At 48.7% G+C, this 19,355-nt stretch overlaps 1 protein-coding gene across 1 annotated transcript; it reads right to left on the minus strand.

Annotated features, from left to right (window-relative positions):
- Window positions 1–343: 343 nt before the first annotated feature.
- TBC1D20 (TBC1 domain family member 20) lies at window positions 344–18,710 on the minus strand. Its single transcript, XM_030309876.1, has 8 exons — window positions 18,547–18,710; window positions 10,722–10,907; window positions 8,977–9,057; window positions 5,306–5,492; window positions 5,014–5,115; window positions 3,947–4,088; window positions 2,948–3,135; window positions 344–2,676 (listed from the first exon to the last, which is right to left on the minus strand). Exons 1-8 carry the CDS (start codon window positions 18,614–18,616, stop codon window positions 2,421–2,423), a joined length of 1,212 nt encoding a protein of 403 aa, XP_030165736.1. The 5' UTR covers window positions 18,617–18,710; the 3' UTR covers window positions 344–2,420.
- Window positions 18,711–19,355: the final 645 nt, after the last annotated feature.

Below are 19,355 nucleotides of genomic sequence, written 5' to 3' on the forward strand. Positions count from 1 at the left end.
CCAATGAAGGTCCCAAACCAAATGTCAGCCTTGCCTTTAGAGCCAAAGGCATCTCCAGAAATATGTGGAGAATAGGCAAGACGACCCCAGACTAATACCCCACGTGGCCTGCGCTGCTCAGTGGTGACCAGTGCCCCCAGGCAGCACCTGGTGTGCGGCTGAAAGAGAACCGGCGGCAGGTAATCCCCAAGCTCCCCAGGCAAGTCAAGGCCAACCAAGAGTCTGCAGACTACAGCGCAGTCCCAGGCCCGAGGTGGAAGAAGGGGGCGCCCCAAGGCCAGGTGCGTAAGGCCAGAGTCTACTCCCCACAAGTGGTATGCAGGACACCATGTCAGGAGACTGATTAGTAACCACGTATGGCTATTTATTTTATACAGGGCTCTGTACAAAATATTTACATGTATTCTTTACAGAACAGTAAACCACCTGAAGGTAAAGGATAATGCTTTCCTCTCATTGGCAGGGGGAACCCTGATGTCAGCAAAGCCACAAAACAAACGAACCCCCTCCTTAGGCCACGGCGGGAGCATATGACATTTGCTTCCTGGCATCTGAAGGCCGTGGCCCTGGGACCCTGATCACATGCCCTCCTTCCCTCTTCCCCATCAATTCCTTCCAGGCCCCAGTGCCGGGGCAGGAGGCGCCCGTGCTGCCATCTGTCCGTAAAGATGACAGGGGACAAACTTGCTGGGGGGAGAAGACTGGGACTATCTGTCACATCACCACCTCAGGGTCCTGGAAGAATTTCCTTGGTCTTCACGAATCCCCCACTGTCTAGATTAACCCACCCACATTACACTCACCCCAAGTGGGGCTCCTGCTACAGAGAATGACCCATCACTTTGACCTTCTGTTTTAAAGTGCTTAGTGTCACTTCACGTGACTTGGCGTAGACACCACTCCCCACTGCTCTGGGCCCGCTGGCTGCCTGGCACACTAAATGCCCTCCACTCTGTGGTCTGGGTACGCCAAGGGAGAGGACTTCTGGCATGTTCACGTTAAGAAAACACCTGCCAAGAGAACAGTGCCCCAGAGACCAGGGAAATGAAAGGACATTGCTGCTTCATACCATACGCCTCAACTCTTCAGAGCAGCAGAAGGCACTTTTGTTTTCAAGCCAGAGTTAATCTCAAAGAAACTTGGCTTCGCTTACGGGAAAAGCCGTCCAGGAAGGACCGAACGATCCATCTTGTCCCTTAAGTCCTGGAGGGTCCCCAAGAAGCTCAGGGCGGGAGCTGGCTGCTCTCGGCTTCCCCCAACCTCTGCAGACTGCAGTGTGTCCCTTTCTGGTTGCTGACGAGTTTCCAGTGACATCTCCAACCAGGAAGGAGAGACCAGCAGTCGAGGGCATAAACTGAACCCCCCCAAATGAAGCCAGCGTGGTGAGCGGGTGCCTACATGGGAGCAGGAAAGTGGTCTGAGGGAAACAGGAAGGAAGGAAAGCTGGGCACGTGGGCACTCCGGAGGAGCGGGGCTGTTAGCACACAGCAACTCGAGCTCAAGTGAGGTGTTAAATAACTGGGGAGAAAGGAAGTTCAGGGTCCTAGAAGCTCATCCTTGTGATGAGAACTATTTTTCCCATGAAGGAACTATCATTTTTAAAGTGAGGGCACTTTACACGTTGGGTATGTGTAATTCTAAAAACAGTAATAAAAATGTCCTTTAAAAGCAACATCATGTGGTGTGTGCAAGAGAACAGACAGGAAAAAAAGAAACAAGGCAGGCAAAACCAGTTTGTATCTGGGCCCTACAACTTGATGTCCCTTCCTGTTCGACTGGAGATGCCCAAGTGCCTTCTAGGTTGAAAACAGGCAGGATTTACCTAGGAACCTAGTTCACGCCTGTCTGATCTCTGACCAGCTCCGCCAGCTAGCAGAGCTGCTCTTGAGAGGGGCCGGTCTTGGTCCCGGCCGGCAGCCTCTGTCCTCGCCTTTGCTCCAAGGTCCGACTTCCTCAGCAGCGGCTCCCTCCGTGTCTGACCGGCCGCCGCAGACAGAACCGGAGGAGCCGCGAGGCGGGCGCTCGGTGGCCCAGCTTACTTACCACTGGGCAGCCGAGAGGGTCCCCAGGCACCAGGCCCAGTGAGTTCCCACAGCCGTGGGCAGCTCAAGAAACCCAGTTCCTCCAACACGAGAGGTGGCAGCGGGGGGGTGGGGGGGGGTGGGGGCGGACGCTGAGTAACCCCCCCCGGAAGGAGAGGAGTCCGCAGCCAGGCCTCCAAGTGCCGGCGCCAGATGCCAGGCGGGCTCCCCTCTCGGCCTCTGAAGCAAAGGCAAACCACAGGCAGGGAGGGAGGGCCGGCAGGAATAGAAAACCCTTGACAGAAACCCTTTTAATAAAGGAAATTCCACCCCCTCCCAATCCTTCCATGGAAGGGTGAGACCTTAATGTCACGGAAGAGGAAGCGTCCTCTCTGGCGTCTAGGGGAAGAGCTGCAGTTGAAACTTCGGGGCCCACTCCAGGGCGCTCTTCACCACGGCCAGGGCGGCCGCTCCGAGCGCCACCGTCAGCCCCATCACCGCCAGTTTCACAAAGTGGTTGGTCCTTGGTTTGGTCAGGACGTCTTTCGTTCGCTCCTCAGGCCGCAGAAGGCCCCGAAACCGCTGCCGCAGCACCGTGTCAGGCCTCTGCTGGGCCGACGCCAGCTCGAAGTCTTTGAAGGTAGAGGCTGCCGTCCTGCAGAGGGAAGGAGACGGAAAGAACGAGATGGCTCGAAAGAAGACAAGGAAAGAAAAACTGGATTATGAAAGAGGCTGAGGGCAGAGCCACCCACTGCTTCGAAGGCTCTTCTTGATAAAGACTCATGAAGACCAAAGTGGGGGTCCTGCTGGCGTAAGCTTAGATCTCTAGAAACACGGCCCAGCCCTGTCCCCAGCAGACACGGTCTTCACCGCTCCTGCTCATGTACGAACACCCCCGGTTCAACCGGAGCCTTGGCCTCACTCACTTCTCGGCCTGCTGCTGGGCAGCTGCATCCAGAGCCAGCTTGGACGGGGGAAACTGAACGAACAGGTCTCCGGCTCTACTGATCAGTGTCTCGTAGGGCAGGTCCTGAGGGATCTGGGACAACAGGTGGTGGACCGAGGCCATGTCGCAGTCGCAATCCAGGACCTCCTGCTCTCGATGTAACACGATCTGTGGGGAGCAAGGCCTTGCGTCAGAGACCAGAACATACGGGGCCTTCGCCACTGGCACGTCATTCTCCTTAGCGATGAATTTAAATTGGTGACAGACTGGGCTGGCCCTGCACCTTCAACAAAGTCTCGTGTCCATCTAGGAAGCAATAACGCACGTATCTGAGTGCTTTTCCCGGTGAGCTCGTCCTTCCTACAACCGGCAAACTCCCACCCCAAGATGTGGAACGCTGACCAATAAAATGAGCGAGGTTCTTTCGGGGGGAAGAAGAGGAAAGGGGTATCGGGGAGATCCCTGGAGCTGCAACACGGAAGAAATGGATCAAAGCAGTAGAAAGAACAGGCTTGCTCCCCTCCCCAAAACAGCGAAGGGTTCCCGTGTGCTCCCACTTCCACTCTGACCTCCACGATCCAGGCCCTCCTAACTGGAGCCCCCACCAAGCCACGTCAGTGTCCTCTCGTCATACCGCACCTCGCCTCTTCCCGAGTCTGGAGCTGCGGTCTATACCACTTCCGGAAGACGTCAACAGGAACACTGACCATCCCTAACGCACGCGAGCGTTTTAAAGGTTCAGAGGAGACATGCGGTCAACAGACTGGTTTCACTTGGTCCAACCAAGCATTTATCAAGCCTATTTTACACAGAACCTTCGTTTCCCATGACAGTCCCATTAACAATGCACGGAACGGTGTCCAGGGACGTCAGTCTGGGAAATGCTGTTTTTCCCATCTTTCCCTCGTCACCAGGTCTCCCTTGAGGGAAAATGATCATGGACGGTGAACCTAGTTGCCGGCTCACGGCCTGTACTTACCACGGCTGCAAAGTAAATGGGCATCAGCGGGTGGCAGGCGAGGAAGAAGTCGTATAACCGCACAACGTGCCTGAAGTCAGACAGGACATGCCCAAACCAGGTGATGAGCCAGCTGAGGGCAAAGATGGTTCCCACCTCGGCACTAGGGGTAAGGAAATCCAGATGTCAGGTTCCCTGCTGGGCTGTCCCCTCCCACTGTCGGGGGTGTCTTTGTCCTCCGCGCTTATGAGAAGAATTTGAGAAAGACACTCTCTGGAAAATTCAGCCACCGAGGAATTCAGCGTCTTCTCACAAAATACAAAGTCCTTAAAACATACCCACCATCATGACACTAATACTATGATAGGGTCCTGGTTGCCTTATCTCACTGGCTGTTTTCTTAATGGCCAAAAAATGTCATATACAGGAAGAAGTAGCTGTTTTCACAATGTACCATCATTTTCCTTCTGAGAAAATCATATATCCGTCTGGGGGCACAGGCAATATACATATTCTCAGGCTTAAAGACATAATTGTATTAACTGTTCCGTTAAGAGATCACTGAAACACCTTAAGACACAGATACTATTTAAAAAAAAAAAAAAAAAAGGTGAGGTGCCGGTCAAAGACACATTGCAAATTACACAGAAGAGAAAAAAGTCCCGTGAGATTTGCAAAGAAATATTTCTTCTCCTTGGTATCTGGTGAGTAAAACAACCCACAGCTGACTTTGTCTTTCACGCCTGGGCATCCCACAGTAGTTATGTACTTCTCTGGTGGCAGTAACCTCAGAGTCTACCTCGGCACGCGGACCTCACCGACCTCTCCTCACCAGATGTAAAGTCCTCAAGGGCCTGTGCTGTGACATCTCTTGTATCCCCACAGGAGCACGGTACCCCCCAAATGCTCCCAGAATGTACAGAACTGGATTATCCAGGTCGCTGGCAGACAGAAAGGACGACCTGGAAGAACTTAACGCTCATCAACATACGATGATGGGGACACCGAGCCAGACTCGTGGGGAAGACACACGGGCCAGGAGAAAGCCGAAGGGGTGCGTCTGTGCGTGCACGGAGGGGCGTATATACCTCTGCATGAAGTCGTGGAGCTCTGGATTCACCTGGTCGATGATGGGCATCAGACAGTTTAATATGTGCTTGGTGTTGTCCATTGTGGGGTCCATGAAATCCCTAGAGGGAGACAATGCACTGAGCTCGGTCCAACCGGACACCGGATCCGGGCTGAGGGGGCAGAACGGGGCTCCCACGCTGAAAACAATGAGCGGACACTGGGCCCAGGAGTTCTCCCGGGGGCGGGGCAGGGGTGGGGGTGGGGCTCGAGCAGAGATCGCCTTCCTCCTCTGTTCCTCTGCACCGGTACCTGAGGTGGTGGGTGGACAATTTTTCTACCAGAGATGTCGCCAGCCCCTCGCCGACCACCAGCAGAAACGTGACCACGATGTCATGGTAGCCCTGATAGTAGTGCAGCTGGGGGTTGCGCTCCAAGATGAGCAGGATGATGTCGATCAGCTCCTCCTGCAGCCCCTCCCTCTGTTCCTCTGGCATGCCTGCGGAGGGGGGAGGGGAGATGCACTTGAACACAGCAAGCAGCCTGGTAACCAGGAGGTTAGGACGGGCAGCAAAGGAGTTCCAAAGCGTTTAATTAAAAACAAAAACAAAAACAAAAAACCGAATTAGGAACAACTGGGCAACACGCTGGAATCCACACACCATCGATACCACCTGGCACACGGGAAAGAGCCAGAGAGCAGCCACCTCACGGCGGGCGAGCCCGCAGACGCCTTCCTAACCAGGTCCCCGCAGCGGACACTGCCAGGGGTGTGGCTATGTGACGGCACGAGCCTCCTGATGTGCGCGCCGAGAACACAGGATCGCTTCCGTGGAATTCCCATCGAGAGCGCATAAACCTGGGGTGCCCGGGGGCTCAGTCGGCTGAGCGTCTGACCGGCTCGGGCCAGGATCTCAGGGCACGGGAGTTGGAGCCCCGCGTCGGGCTCTGCGCCGACAGTTCGGAGCCTGGAGCCGGCTTCGGATTCTGTGTCTCCCTCTCTGTCCACCCCTCCCTCGCTTGTGCTCTCTCTCAAAAATAAATAAACAACAACAAAAAAAGCACAAAAACGTGAATCTAATCATAAGGAAATACTAGACAAGCCCAAACCAAGGGAAATTTTACAAAAATAACTGAGTCATAAAACACAAAGGAACTATTCCAGGTTAAAGAAGGCTAAAGAGAAACAATGACTAAATGGGAAATGAATGCATCTGTATCTCCTTTTCCTGTGAAGGACATTATTGCAGTAAACGGTGAGACCTGAATAAAATATACACGAGAAGCAGTATTTTTCAGTGTGTTACTGATTTTAATAAGCGCACTGTGATTATGTAAGGGCCTTGTTTTAGGAACCACACCTTGAAATATTTAGGGGTAAAGGGGCAGCAGGTCTGTAATTTATTCCTAAATAATTCAGAAAAAAAAAGTGTGTGTGTGTGTGTGTGTGTGTGTAAGAAAGACACAAAGCAATATGAAAACAGATAGTAAAATGCTAACATATAAGGAAATCTGGGTAAAAGTTATCTGAGGAATCATTTGTCTTATTTTTGCAACTTTTCTATAGATATGAAACTACATAAAAATAAAAAATTTAAGAATTGTGTGTTCCCCTTTAAGCCAACCTAAGCATCACAGGAATCTAACCTTTTTTCTTTTTTAATTTTTTTTTAATGTTTATTTATTTTTGAGACAGAGACAGAGCATGAATGGGGGAGGGGCAGAGAGAGAGAGGGAGACACAGAATCCGAAGCAGGCTCCAGGCTCCCAGCTGTCAGCACAGAGCCTGACACGGGGCTTGAACTCACAGACCGTGAAATCATGACCTGAGCCAAAGTCAGATGCTCAACCGACTGAACCACCCAGGCGCCCCCCCCCTTTTTTTTTTAAGTTTATTTTTGAGAGAGAGAGAGAAAGAGAGAGAGAGAGCGCGCGAACACATGCACGTGAGGCAGGGAGAGTTAGAGAGAGAGAGGGAGAAAATCCCAAGCAGGCTCTGCACTGTCAGCCAGAGCCCGACACAGGGCTCGAACTCCTGAACCGTGAGATCATGACCTGAGCTGAAATCAAGAATCACAACACCTGACCAACTTAGCCACTCAGGCACTCCCCCAGGACTATATCTTGATCTAAGATATTCCAGAAACGGGGGCACCTGCCTCAGGAGATAGTGCAGATAACGCAGCTGGTTCTGGCAGTGGTCAGTATGGCTCCTCTGCTCATGTGACTTTTATTTTTTTATTTTTTGGAAGTTTATTTATTTTGAGAGAGAGAGAGAGCTTGCATGAGTTGGGGAGGGGCAGAGAAGGAGGGGGGAGGAGAGAGAATCCCCAAGCAGGCTCCCTGCTGTTAGCTCAGAGTCTGAGTCGGGGCTCAAGAACCATGAGATTGTGACCACAGCCGAAACCAAGAGTCAGACCTTTAACCAATTGAGCCACCCAGGCGCCTCTCATGTGGCTTTTAGTATGAAAATGCCAAAAAAAGCGTCTGGGTAGCAGGGTCGGTTAAGCCTCCAATTTCAGCTCAGGTCATGATCTCTCGGTTCGTGATTTCGAGCCCTGCGTGGGGCTCTGTGCTAACAGCTCAGAGCCTGGAGCCTGCTTCTGGGTCTCCCTCTCTCTCTGCCCCTCCCCTGCTTGCTCTCTCTCTCTTGCTCTCTCTCTCAAAAATAAACATTTAAAAAAATAAAAAAAAATAAAAAAAAAGGAAAGAAAGAGAGAGAGAGAGAAAGGAAGAAAGAAGGAAACTGCCAAAACGTGGCCTTGTGAGCTGCTTTGGAGGAGTGGCCCCAGCACTGCTCTCCCACACCATTAGCCCTTCCAGTTATGACAGACATTGAGAGAAAACAGTTCATGGAAGCGCCCAAACGACCCTGACAAAGGGTTTAAGGTAAAAGCAAATTCATCTGTTGCTCGTGTTTACACTACCTCTTCTCAAAAAGGCATACTGTAAAAGATAAGCCAAAAAGAAAATGGAGCAGACCGGCTACGATGGTTAGGGAAAGTAATCAAGGCGGAGAGACTAACCTAAACTCTGAAGTTTCAGAGTAAGAGAGGTCGGCTAAACTCAGAACAACACGGATGCGAGAAGAATATGAAAGCACGTGGAAAGGTCAGCCAATACAAAGAGCCTCACGCACCATCGGTCCACAAACGGAAGAAGCAGAAAGGGTTCCAAGGAAAAGATTAGCTGGGGGGAAATGGGGCCTTGGCCCGTGCGGTCTGATGTGGACTTGTAGCCCAGGGAAAGGGGACTGGGCCACGGGCACACATTCTTAAAAGCTACCGGCCACACAGGGATGGCGAGTGTCACCGCCTTGGAGCAAGGCTGCAAGCGGCGAAGAAGGTACTTTAGCGGGGAAAATCTGAGCCAGAGCACGGTTTTGGAAGAGGGGGGCAATGGGTTTAGAGGCTCTCGTCCCCTGCAGCAATTCTCCTTCCTCCCCGGACCTACGCAAAGGCGAGGCTGCCAGAGGGAGAGGACGGGATCAGAAGCACGAGGTCTGTCGCCCAGCTTCCTCTGTTGCGAAGACAGAGACCAGAGCTGGCCACTGTTCTCCTTCTCCCCAGTGTGGGAAGCAGTTTCTCAAACAGCCTCTTTAACCACGCAGGGAATGGCCTCCCTTCCAGTCCAGGGACCCAACAGAGGCATGTGGGAGAAATCCCTACTTAGAAATCCAATCGGATGAAGGTATGCCTGGCTCTTGTTAGCGCCCACTGGTCAGCCAAGCTGCTCTTTAAAGCCAGACAATGGCTACAGCGGTCCCTACGGAGTCTCTCCCGTGGCTCTGAAGGGGGAAAAACCCCTAGGGTTTTCACCCACCACCTCTAGGCCAAGAGAAAGGACTTCTGGCTCAGACTTTGGCAGTGCGGGGTCTGAAGGTGACCCAGTCGTGAGTACAAGGTCCCCGACCGGGTCCCACTGGGTGCAGTTGGGGCGGGAGCTCCTGGGGCGGCAAGACCGAGGGAGCACTTGCTTCTCACCGGGCGGGAAGCGCCGTAAGGACCGGCGGACGTCCAGCAGCACTTGCTGGTAGTCCTTGCTCACCTGCCGCAGGTCCTTCCCTGTGGGAGGAAAAGGAACGCGTTACCGCAGCAAAGTCTGAGAAGCCGGAGCAGGGACAAGAACATTCTGCTATGGCACCAAAGGCCGGGAGGGCACACTCAAGCTTTTTCCTCAAGAGGACATATGACACAAGAGACAACATGGGGAGAGGAACCCCCAGGTTAGCTCCAAACCCGCCGTTTCATTCAAGCTGAAGTGCCTGTAAGCGGAGGGACACGGACTGTCCAGGAGGCAACCCTGAGACAGAAGGAGCAGTGCACAAGGAGTCAGGAGGCCAGGGGCCTATTGGAGGCTGCTACCGTGTGTCACCGGGGGACGGCCCTGAACTTCAAGGTCCACGTCTGTAAAATGGGGATATTTCCTTCCATATGCACCTCTCAGGTCACTGCAAGGATCAGTTGAGATCGTGGATGGGGAAACCACAGACTGCTGGAGACACTCAAACATCTGTACAGCCTAGGGAGCACTGAGCTGCTCAGAAAGGAGTATTAAGATAAACGCACACAAAGAAGTACCTCACGTCTCTTGACCCTGAAATTCTAGGACTGAGTGCAAACAGGAGCGGGTACTTGTGTTCAGCTGCCAATCCAACACTGAAAATACTGCAGCAGCCTTTAGCTGCTGTATATACGCAGCAAGCGCACACTTTCCTCAACAGAACCGAGTGTTCTGTAACAAGTGCGCATTTCCATCACAACTACAACCGAAAGCACCGAGGAGCACGTGTAACACATCCCCACATACAGACTTCATCTTATAAAGATCTGGGAAGTTTGCGATCTGAGAGAAGGACATCATCTCAGGAGTTAAGAGTGTGAATATGGTGATGTCTCTTCCTTCCAACCCATAGCTGACTGCTCCGAGGCAGCCGGTTTCAAAGAGACTAACAAGAGGCGACTTAACACCCACTCGGCTGCAGTGTGCACCGTGACACTGCGAGCTTTTGATCGGCAGAGGCTGTTTTAATCATCTCTAGTACCTGGCGCACAACAGGAGCACAAGGACCACCTGCCAAATGAGTGGAAGAATCTCCAGCACTGGACTTCTGCTATACACGGCAGGAAAGCCACCAGTGTTGAGTGAATGAATGACAAAGTGGATTCTTTATTTCACAGTACTTTCTTCGTATGTTGTGCTATATTCCAAGAAACTCCTTCGACTGCATGGGCCTTGCAAACTAGTTAAGGAACAGCTTTTCATACAGTTACAGAATTTGAGCTTTCAAAAGAATCTTAGTATTTCCCAACAAAAAAGTTTCGTTTGGCCTTGTTTTTCTTAAGGACCGGAGAAATATTCTCTCTCCCCGTGGCCTAAAGTTTCTCAAAATGGAGTTCATTTGCACCAGAACCAGCTGGGGTGCTTGTTAAAATACAGATTCCTACAACCCACCTCTAAGTGAACACAGACCAGAATATAAACTCCCCCACTTAGCTGATAAAAGCTACCTATCAACCTCGTAAAAGCTCACTCCATTTTTGAAGAAAAGTCTTATCAGTTTGGCCTTATTTTCAGAGTGGGCCCAATTTTTAGAGTGGGCCCTAAAATGGTTCAGATTTACTCATCTACAACTGGTTTAAAATGAGCATTAAGAATGAAAGATCCTGAAATTCTTTTGTCCTCGCATCTTAGACAAGTTCCCCTCACAAACATTCCCCACCATTACCTGATATAGGAGGTGGGTCATTGGTATTGACATTGAGGAGCTTGGGCCACACTTTCTGCCTGATCTCATCAGTCAGGAGCCCTCCTTCACTGATAGCCATGCGTCTAAGGGCAGCCACATCAGTGGGATCACTGTTCAGAGCCTGGTAAATCTCTGCCACTTTCTTTTTCCTTTTGGCGGTGAAGTCTGCAAAACAAAGGGGAAAAAGGCATTAGGCACGTATTCAGCATGTGTACATTTTCTGCGCAGGGCTCAATCTCCTTATTTGATTTGGGGTACAGGTAGATATTCTTAAAGTCCACCTACAAACATGTAATTAGCACATAATGTACAAAACACTAAGGAGATATACCATGTAAGTAACAAGCAAGGAATTACAATTACAGTAAGTGCTCATTAAACTCAGGCACATCTAACATTTACTGCTAATGTTTTAGGATAAGATAGAATAGGATAGTATAGTATAAGATAGGATAGGATAGGACAGAATAGAATACAATGCTTGTTCTTTCTTAATCCCAAACTTCACAGAACATATATATCTCTTTATATAATAATTTTTCCTGTTTATATGCATATCGCCAAAATTCAATACTGCATTTTAAAATAAAACCACAAGACAAAAATTTTCCAGTTACATGCTAATACAACTGGTAACATTTCAGAATTACACAGAGACATTTTCTTTCTTTCTTTTTTTTCCCTAAGTTTATTTAAGAGACAGAGAGAGCGAGTAGGGAATGGGCAGAGACAGGGGAAAGAGAGTGCCCCCAAGCACGTTCCACACTGTCAGCGCAGAGCCCGATGTAGGGCTCGAACTCATGAACCATGAGATCATGACCTGAGCTGAAACCAAGAGTCCAATGCTCAACCAATGGAGCCATGCAGGCGCCCCTTTCTTTTTTTTTTAAGCTCCACACTCAATATGGGGCTTGAACTCATGACCCCGAGATCAAGAGTTGCACAGTTTATTAACTGAGCCAGACAGGAGACCCTACATATTTTCAAAAACAGATCAAAGGGTATACTTGGGTCTTCAGCGTGGCTGGTGATAAGACAGGCATGATAGTTGCACACAAAGCAACTGTTTCCTGATGACCATATTAAGTAAGGGTGATGTTCTAAGCATCTTACATCCCTATGTGATAGTTTATTTATACACTGGCATTTTACTGTGTTTAAATTCCTTTTTAGGAAATTGGCTGAGATTTGTGGTTGATGTGTATCATATTATAATTTTTCTATTGAAAATTATGTGGAGGGACACCTGGGTGGCTTAGTGGAAGCATCTGACTTGGGCTCAGGTCATGATCTCATGGTTCATGAGTTCAAGCCCCATGCTGGGCTCTCTGCTGTCAGCACAGAACCCACTTCATATCCTCTGTCTTTCTCTGCTCCTCCCCTGCTGGTATGTTCTATCTCAAAAATAAATACATCAACTTAAAAATAAATAAATAAATAAATAAATAAATAAGCCATCTCCTTAAAAGAAAAAAAAAAAAAAAAGGAAAAGAAAATAACGCAGAAAACACGCTTTCACAATTTAATGTGGAATGCCTAACTTTCGGAACTGCGAACTGCAAACGCAAGTTAAACAAGTCAATACCAAAGAGATGTTACAAAGCAGTGTACCATAATTGCCCCAAAAAAGGGATGTGCGGACACCAAGAGCTCAAAGAGACCGTTGTAGGTCAGGCTAACTTGAGAAGGCATTACCGGAGAGTGCAATTTCAAAAGGAAGGGGAGGATTTCAAGAGGCAGGGGGCAGGGTAGAGAGAAGAAAGGCCGAGAGATAAGAAACACAAGTCCCTTCCATCTAACAGTAAATCGACTCCTTAAAAAAATGTTTACGTAGCAAATACAAGGTGCAAGACACTACACTTAATGTAAATGGAAGGTAACACTGGAAGGAAGTTTGGGCTTTAGAGAAGATGAACGCTGGAAGTCAGTTAGGCTTTAGAAGGGCCACAAAGCCGCTCTCTCTCAACTATAAACATTAAAATAAAAAAAAAAGGGGGGGGGATGCCTGGGTGGCTTAGTCGGTTAGGCATCCAACTTCGGCTCAGGTCATGATCTCATAGCTCATGAGTTCGAGCCCTGTGTCAGGCTCTGTGCTGACCGCAGGAGCCTGGAGTCTGCTTTGGATTCTGTCTCCCTCTCTCTCTAGCCCTCCTGGCTTGCGGCTTGCGTGCTCTCTCTAATATAAACATTTAAATAAAATAAAAATTAAAAACAAAAAAAGGAGAGCCACAAAGCAACTTTCCTGAGTAGTAGTTTATTCTGAGACAACAGTCCACAAACTGTTTCCAGGACAAAGACGCACATTATTAACACCAATGAACGGTGGTCCTGGTTACCTACCTACCACAGTTGTGACACACTAACCACATAAACAGGTATCACTGCACTGCGGTCACGTGCAACCGGAGGTGCAGCTACAAATGCAACACAGGTGACTCTTCACCCGGGGAAACCTGTCCTCCTGGCTAGACTGTTATTTTCACCTAGTAGGATGACCGTCTGCTCCTGTTTGTCTGAGACATTCCTGGTTTGCGCCTAGAGTCCCAGTATAATCATCCACATAAATCCTTCCTGCCAGCTGCACTCTCAGAAACGTCCCAGTTTGGATGCTCAGTTAAATGGTTACTCTACCTAGAAATCATGAAAAAACAAGTCCCAATGCCCTCTGTTAGCAGAGCACCTAGCTAGTCAGACGTTTGTTTATAAGGTGCTTCAAGTTCTTGGCTTGAGTGTGTGTCTGTCCGTCCGTCCTTCCCTCCTTCCTTCCTCCCTTCCGTCTCCCCAGCCACTCATTAGTCTATCCATCCATTTATCAGTCCATCACCTAATGAGCATCTACTGGTAGTTAAGCACCACACTGGGATAAAAAGATGAATATGACCCCTTAGCCTTTGAGAGGCTCACGTTGGGGAGGAACACAATTATTATAGAACAGAATCATGACGAATTATGAAAATCCAGAGGAAGGAATGCCTACTCCTGGGGCAATCAGGAAAGGCTTCAATGAAAATATATTCTGCCACCTTCTTAAAGCAAATTTTGCACATGGAAGACTGTGCTGGAGAGCATTCCAGGCAGAGGAAAGAGTATGTGCAAAGACCTTATCACATGAGAGAAACACCATGTCCAGAAAACACAGAGAGAGTCTGTGAGGCTCAAGTGTTAGGTAAAGAGAGAAAACAGAACCTGGGAGGACTGCAGGAAATGTGGGTCGTAAATTAGTCTGGGTTTTATCCTGCACTCAAGAGGAAGACAAGGAAGGAATTTTAAACTACGGGTCAAAGGGCCATCCTTTGGAGGAGAAGACATGTAGACACGTGGAAGAAAAGAAGACTTTTTTTTTTTTTTAAGTTTATGTGTTTATTTTGAGAGAGAGAGGCTGAGCACACAAGCAGGGGAGGGGCAGAGAGAGGGGGAAGAGAGAGAATCCCAAGCAGGCTCTGCACCACCAGCACAGAGTCCAATTGGGGCTCAGACCCATGAACTGTGAGATCATGACCTGAGCCGAAGTCAAGAGCCAGACGCTTAACTGAGCCACCCAGGAGCCCCAGGACTTTTTTTTTTAATGTTTATTTATTAAAAACATTGTTTTTAAATATTTATTTATTTATTTTTAATTTTTTTAACATTTATTTTTGAGACAGAGAGCATGAACAGGGGAGGGTCAGAGAAAGAGGGAGACACAGAATCTGAAACAGGCTCCAGGCTCTGAGCTGCCAGCACAGAGCCCGACACGGGGCTCGAATCCACGGACTGTGAGATTATGACCTGAGCTGAAGTCAGCGCTTAACCGACTGAGCCACCCAGGCACCCCTAAATATTTGTTTTTGAGAGAGAGACAGAGACAGAGTGTGAGCAGGAGAGGGGTAGAGGGAGAGAGAGACACACACACAGAAATCTGAAGCAGGCTTCAGGTTCCCAGATATCAGCACAGAGCCCGACATGGGGTTCGAACTCACGAACTGTGATCACGACCTGAGCCGAAACCAGATGCTTAACCGACTGAGACACCCAGGTGCCCCAAAAAGAAGACTTTTTATATAACAACATAGGCTGGAACGAAATATGGCAGGGATTGGATTAAGTTCTGGCAAAGAAAGAAAAAGCAGCAGATATTTTATATATATATATATATATATATATATATATATATATATATATATTCCCCCCCCCCAATTTAGAGTGCCCTTGTACTTTCTACACATCACAAACTAAGAACACTTAGAATGATAACACTGAATACTGCTTGAGGTAAGCTGACATTTAGAAATCTTGTTAACCTACTTGTTAAGAGTGTGGAAAGATTTCCTCAATTTGTTTAGATATCTATCCATATCACCCCTCTTCCCAAGTAAGCTGCTTGGCAATCTGAGGGAAAGGAAAACTGTTGCTAGTAACTTGGGGGAAATAACACTGTCTGCAATCAGCCAGATTCCCATTATGCTTTGGCAAATAATCTGCCAGAACTTTAACTAATTCGGAACCACAGCTCCAACACTTATCTCTCCTAACACTCTACTCTGATTTTGTTTTTAATCCTGCATTTCAAAATGCACTCCTGTCTTCTTGGTTTTTGGCACTCTGTGGGAACCCAACAGATATGTGCAGAATAAAATAAATAATTTAGCTCAGCCACTGCTCCTCTGGAAAAACTGGCCTACAGCGAATGACATTCTTTTTCCCCATGCTCCTGTTAAGAACGGGCTCACTGCACAACTCTACATAGGTTTCTAGGCTCTTTGGCCTTTTTCTAAAGTTACTGGTACTTCCCAGAGTAGGACACTGCTCCAATGTGGACTTTAGCTGCTGTCTGTTCAGGGTCCAATATCAAAGGCACGCCTGTGTGTGCCACTCCCCTCCTTCAACAAATATTTACTGCACCTAATATATAGGCTCTCCTTGTGATGTAACAAAGGGGAAAAGAGAAAACTCAAGTGAATCGCAGATGGAGAAAGCACAGAGTGATAAGGTCAACTGCTAAGCTACACAACAAGGAAGAAAAGGTTAGTGGTGTCAGCTAAACAGCTAATTTCACCTCAGAGAGAAAAATCATAGTCCTATTCTGGGGATGTGCAGGAAAACACCGAGGTTTAACATCTACGATCTACTTCAAGAGAAATTTTATGTATGGATTTTGGGGTGAGGCACACATTGCTACACTTGAGACATCTGCATATAGGTCAGAGTCCCTTGAATCCTTTCTTCTCCAGTTTCCTTTTGCCCCCACTTAAGAGAGACATGTATTATATATATATTCCGAAGCTGATACTTCCCAAATTCCTTTACAGTAGAGGTCTTGGCTATCATAACCATGACAGAATGAAGTAACTATCCTACAACTGGCTGCAAAATGTAAGACACTGCTATAAAAAAAAAAAAAAAAAAAAAAAAAAAAAAAAAAAGCCTGATATCTGAAAAGTAATTCCCTCAACAAAGGGGGAACAATGACATAAGTACTATTTGACCCGTTCTCCGTGAAAATTACTTTAATAAAGAATTGAAACAGTGGTTCTTAACCGTTCAGAGAAGGATGGCTGAACCCATTACTTTCTCATGCCTCTCTCAACTCTGGCTGCAGAACCCAGGTAAAGATCCTCTAAGCAATAAGTATCTCCCAAAACCATCTGATATATACAGATGGTATATTAAGATATATCTTAATATACAGGGAAAGGACAATGAGAAAAGATAAACAAACACTAGCTATGCTTCCTCTAAAAGTTTCTCCATATCAGCACAATACATATTAGTGACTTAGATGAGGTAAATGATGCTAGACACTTAATAACGAAATCTGTGTGAGAGTACAAAATTCCATACCGATTATTCGGTTTAAGTTTGCATATCAAGACTGCTTTAGTCTTTTTTTTTTTTTTCCTAAGTAAACTCTACCTCCTCAAACTCACGACTTTGAGATCAAGAGTCTCATGCTCTACCGACTGAGCTAGCCAGGCACCCTGAGAAAGCTTGACAGTTTTTAAACAGAAGTCAAACTCAAATCAAGCAACGCTAGCCTTAATCAAAACAATGGAAGGCCCGGCCAGAGGGGATAGAGAGTCCCCCTAAACAGACACGCCCCTGCCCCATCCCTTGAACTCCTAATGTTGACACTGGAAAATAACTTAAAGTTTTATGTTTGAACTTCATTATCTGTACCAGATAAAGACAGTGGGAGAGGAACGCTTTACCTTACTTGGAGTAAGGTTCCTATTAAAAACAAAAGAAAACAAAGTAGCCTCTGTTTCTGGAAGTCCTAATTAGTTTCAACAAACAGTATCCAAATTAGCAGAGATCCATTAACTACCTGAAACATGAAGACAAGTATGTATTAAGAAAGACTGCTTTACCCTAACAATAAAGAAAAAATATTCTAGAGAGTAAACCACTCTGATCGTAAAGTCTACAAAGGGGGGCTTCCAGTATTAGTAACTTTGCCACCAAGTCTCCAATAGGATTAAAAACAGAACAAAAACATTTACCAAAAACAAAAACTCTCATCTCTAAATTCCTCCCATTCATCCAGAGAAGCAAAACATCAAGGAAACTAGGTCTCACAACCTAGGCACAGCCACACGATATAACAGGTCACAAAACCCATACGACTTGGGGCACTACTACGCCATGAGGACAGATGCCAGTCATACTAAAACACCAGCAAAGGGTTTACAAAGGCCAAAGAGCCCAAAGAAATAATACGAGTGAGCTCCACTTCCATCCAGGATTAGAACAGGAGAAAAAGAAAATAACAGAAAATGAGCCCAGAGAAACAAAGTGTGGACACCAGGTGCTTCACCAAAAATGTGGGTTAAATACGTGGTTGGTTCTATTCTGGGCAGCGCCCCATCAGAGGACGGAAAGGTGGGAAAGTTACCTTAGTCTTAGGGGACAAAGAGATTATTTTACTCGGTACAGAGTAAACGTGAATAATTTTAAGTGCCGTACTTTAACTGTCCGTAAAACATATTCAAAACCAGTGCACAATGAAACCATGGTTTCACAGAAATTACTGCTTGGTATGAAACTATGAAAATTTGGGAGAATCGCTTTCTCCTACAAAATTAAGTAACATTCAAATAGGTGGCACAGGATTGAGGCAGAAAGTAGATTAGTGGTTGCCAGGAGCTGTGGAGACTGGGGAATGGGGAGTGATGGATTTCTTTTGGGAATTAGAAACGTCCTGGAATCAGACAGCGGCTATGATTGCACAACACTGTAAATGTGCTAAGAACCAGTGAACTGGACATTTTAAAAGGCTGGATTTTTATGGCAATTAAAACAAATAGGTGGTACACGTACACCGCGTAAATCAAGCGGGTGAGCGATGAATGAAGTTTGGGAAACTTGCCTTACAACTAGGGAGGAGGCACCAGGAGCGTGCGGACGTGGCCGGACAGCCTCGGGCCGGGGGTGGAGGCTTGGCCTCAGTTCTCCGGGAGACCCAATTCTCTCCAGACGTGACGAAGCCGGACCAGATTCCCCCGCCCTTCCTTCGCACAGGGGACGCGAGTCTGCCAGCAGGGTTCCTGTGGTCTCAGCATCCGCTGACTCCCCAGTTCCAGGATCGCTTCCCTTTCAGACGTGACCGGGCCCATCACCCTTTTCTTCTCCCGCCGTCCCGACCCCGGCCCGCGGCGCTGGGCGCACCCCGCGCGGTCCCTCGGGCCCCTCCTGGACGCCGCCTGCGCCCGGGGCCGCTCCTCCGACAGCTGTTCCTTGCCTCCCCCCTTCTCCACCCGCAGGGCCGCCCCTGCCCCTCGCGCCGTCCCCGAAGGCCGCTCCTCGGCACCCCCGCCGGCTTCCGTACCTGTCTTCTCGGCGCCGCCGTCCCAGCGGCTGGAGGTGGGGCCGTCGCCTTGCGCACTCCGGAGGGCCATGTCCCGGGGGCCCGGGCCCGGGCCCGAGCCCCGGCTGGTGGCAGAGCCGAGAGAAGACGCGGCTATGGCCGCGGGACCCAGCGCCGGCTCGGCCGGACAGGGTAGGGATCGGTCAGCCCGCGGCGCGCAAGCGCGCAGGCGCGCAGGCGTCCGAGCGGGCCCCGCCCCCGCGCCTGCACGTGACCAGCCGCTACGCTAGGCAGACGGCGGTCGGGGCACACGCGCGCGGGCGCCCTAAGCGGCGAGGGGAAGCGCGCGCCCCGGAGTTCTAGCCGAGCTATAGCGCGCGGCACGCTTGAGTAGGTGTGTACGGGACCAGGTTTTGTCATTTCTTTTGCTTTTCCTATCTGTAAAATGATAATGATGATAAAAGTACTGTCTTAACCAGGTCTTTGAATATAGAAAATCCCAGAAACCGAGACTCGTGATTGAGTGTAGAGCACAGGGACACAGCTCAATTCTTGCCTGCGGGAGTGATGGGACCGAGACAGGCTCTCCTCCCCGTCACAGCTCTAGGGCTAAAGTGTGTGGTCCTAGCAAGGCTTGGGCCAACTTTGATGCTCTGTAAAACAGGGGAGTGGCTGGCTCTCGGGGAAAAGGGAAAGGGAAAAGCTACTCTCAAATGCTCAGCAACTGGAACAAGGTGTCCCAGAGGAGGTAACCAGTTCTTGTCTCAGGCTGGTTCCTCATCTCTGGGCAGCACGTTGTCTAACTACAGTTCATCACCGTGAAGCTCTAA

The sequence above is a fragment of the Lynx canadensis genome, chromosome A3 (genome assembly GCF_007474595.2).
Source record: "Lynx canadensis isolate LIC74 chromosome A3, mLynCan4.pri.v2, whole genome shotgun sequence".
Taxonomy (NCBI): domain Eukaryota; kingdom Metazoa; phylum Chordata; class Mammalia; order Carnivora; family Felidae; genus Lynx; species Lynx canadensis.

What these genes read in the sequence shown, in the direction of transcription:
- TBC1D20 (XM_030309876.1), bottom strand. Translation starts at nt 18,616, where the DNA reads ATGGCCCTCCGGAGTGCGCAAGGCGACGGCCCCACCTCCAGCCGCTGG. An exon ending in CTTACGGCGCTTCCCGCCCG is followed by an intron (nt 5,493 to 8,976) that starts GTGAGAAGCAAG and finishes CCCCCTCCGCAG; the next exon opens with GCATGCCAGAGGAACAGAGG. An exon ending in TTGTCCACCCACCACCTCAG is followed by an intron (nt 5,116 to 5,305) that starts GTACCGGTGCAG and finishes GTCTCCCTCTAG; the next exon opens with GGATTTCATGGACCCCACAA.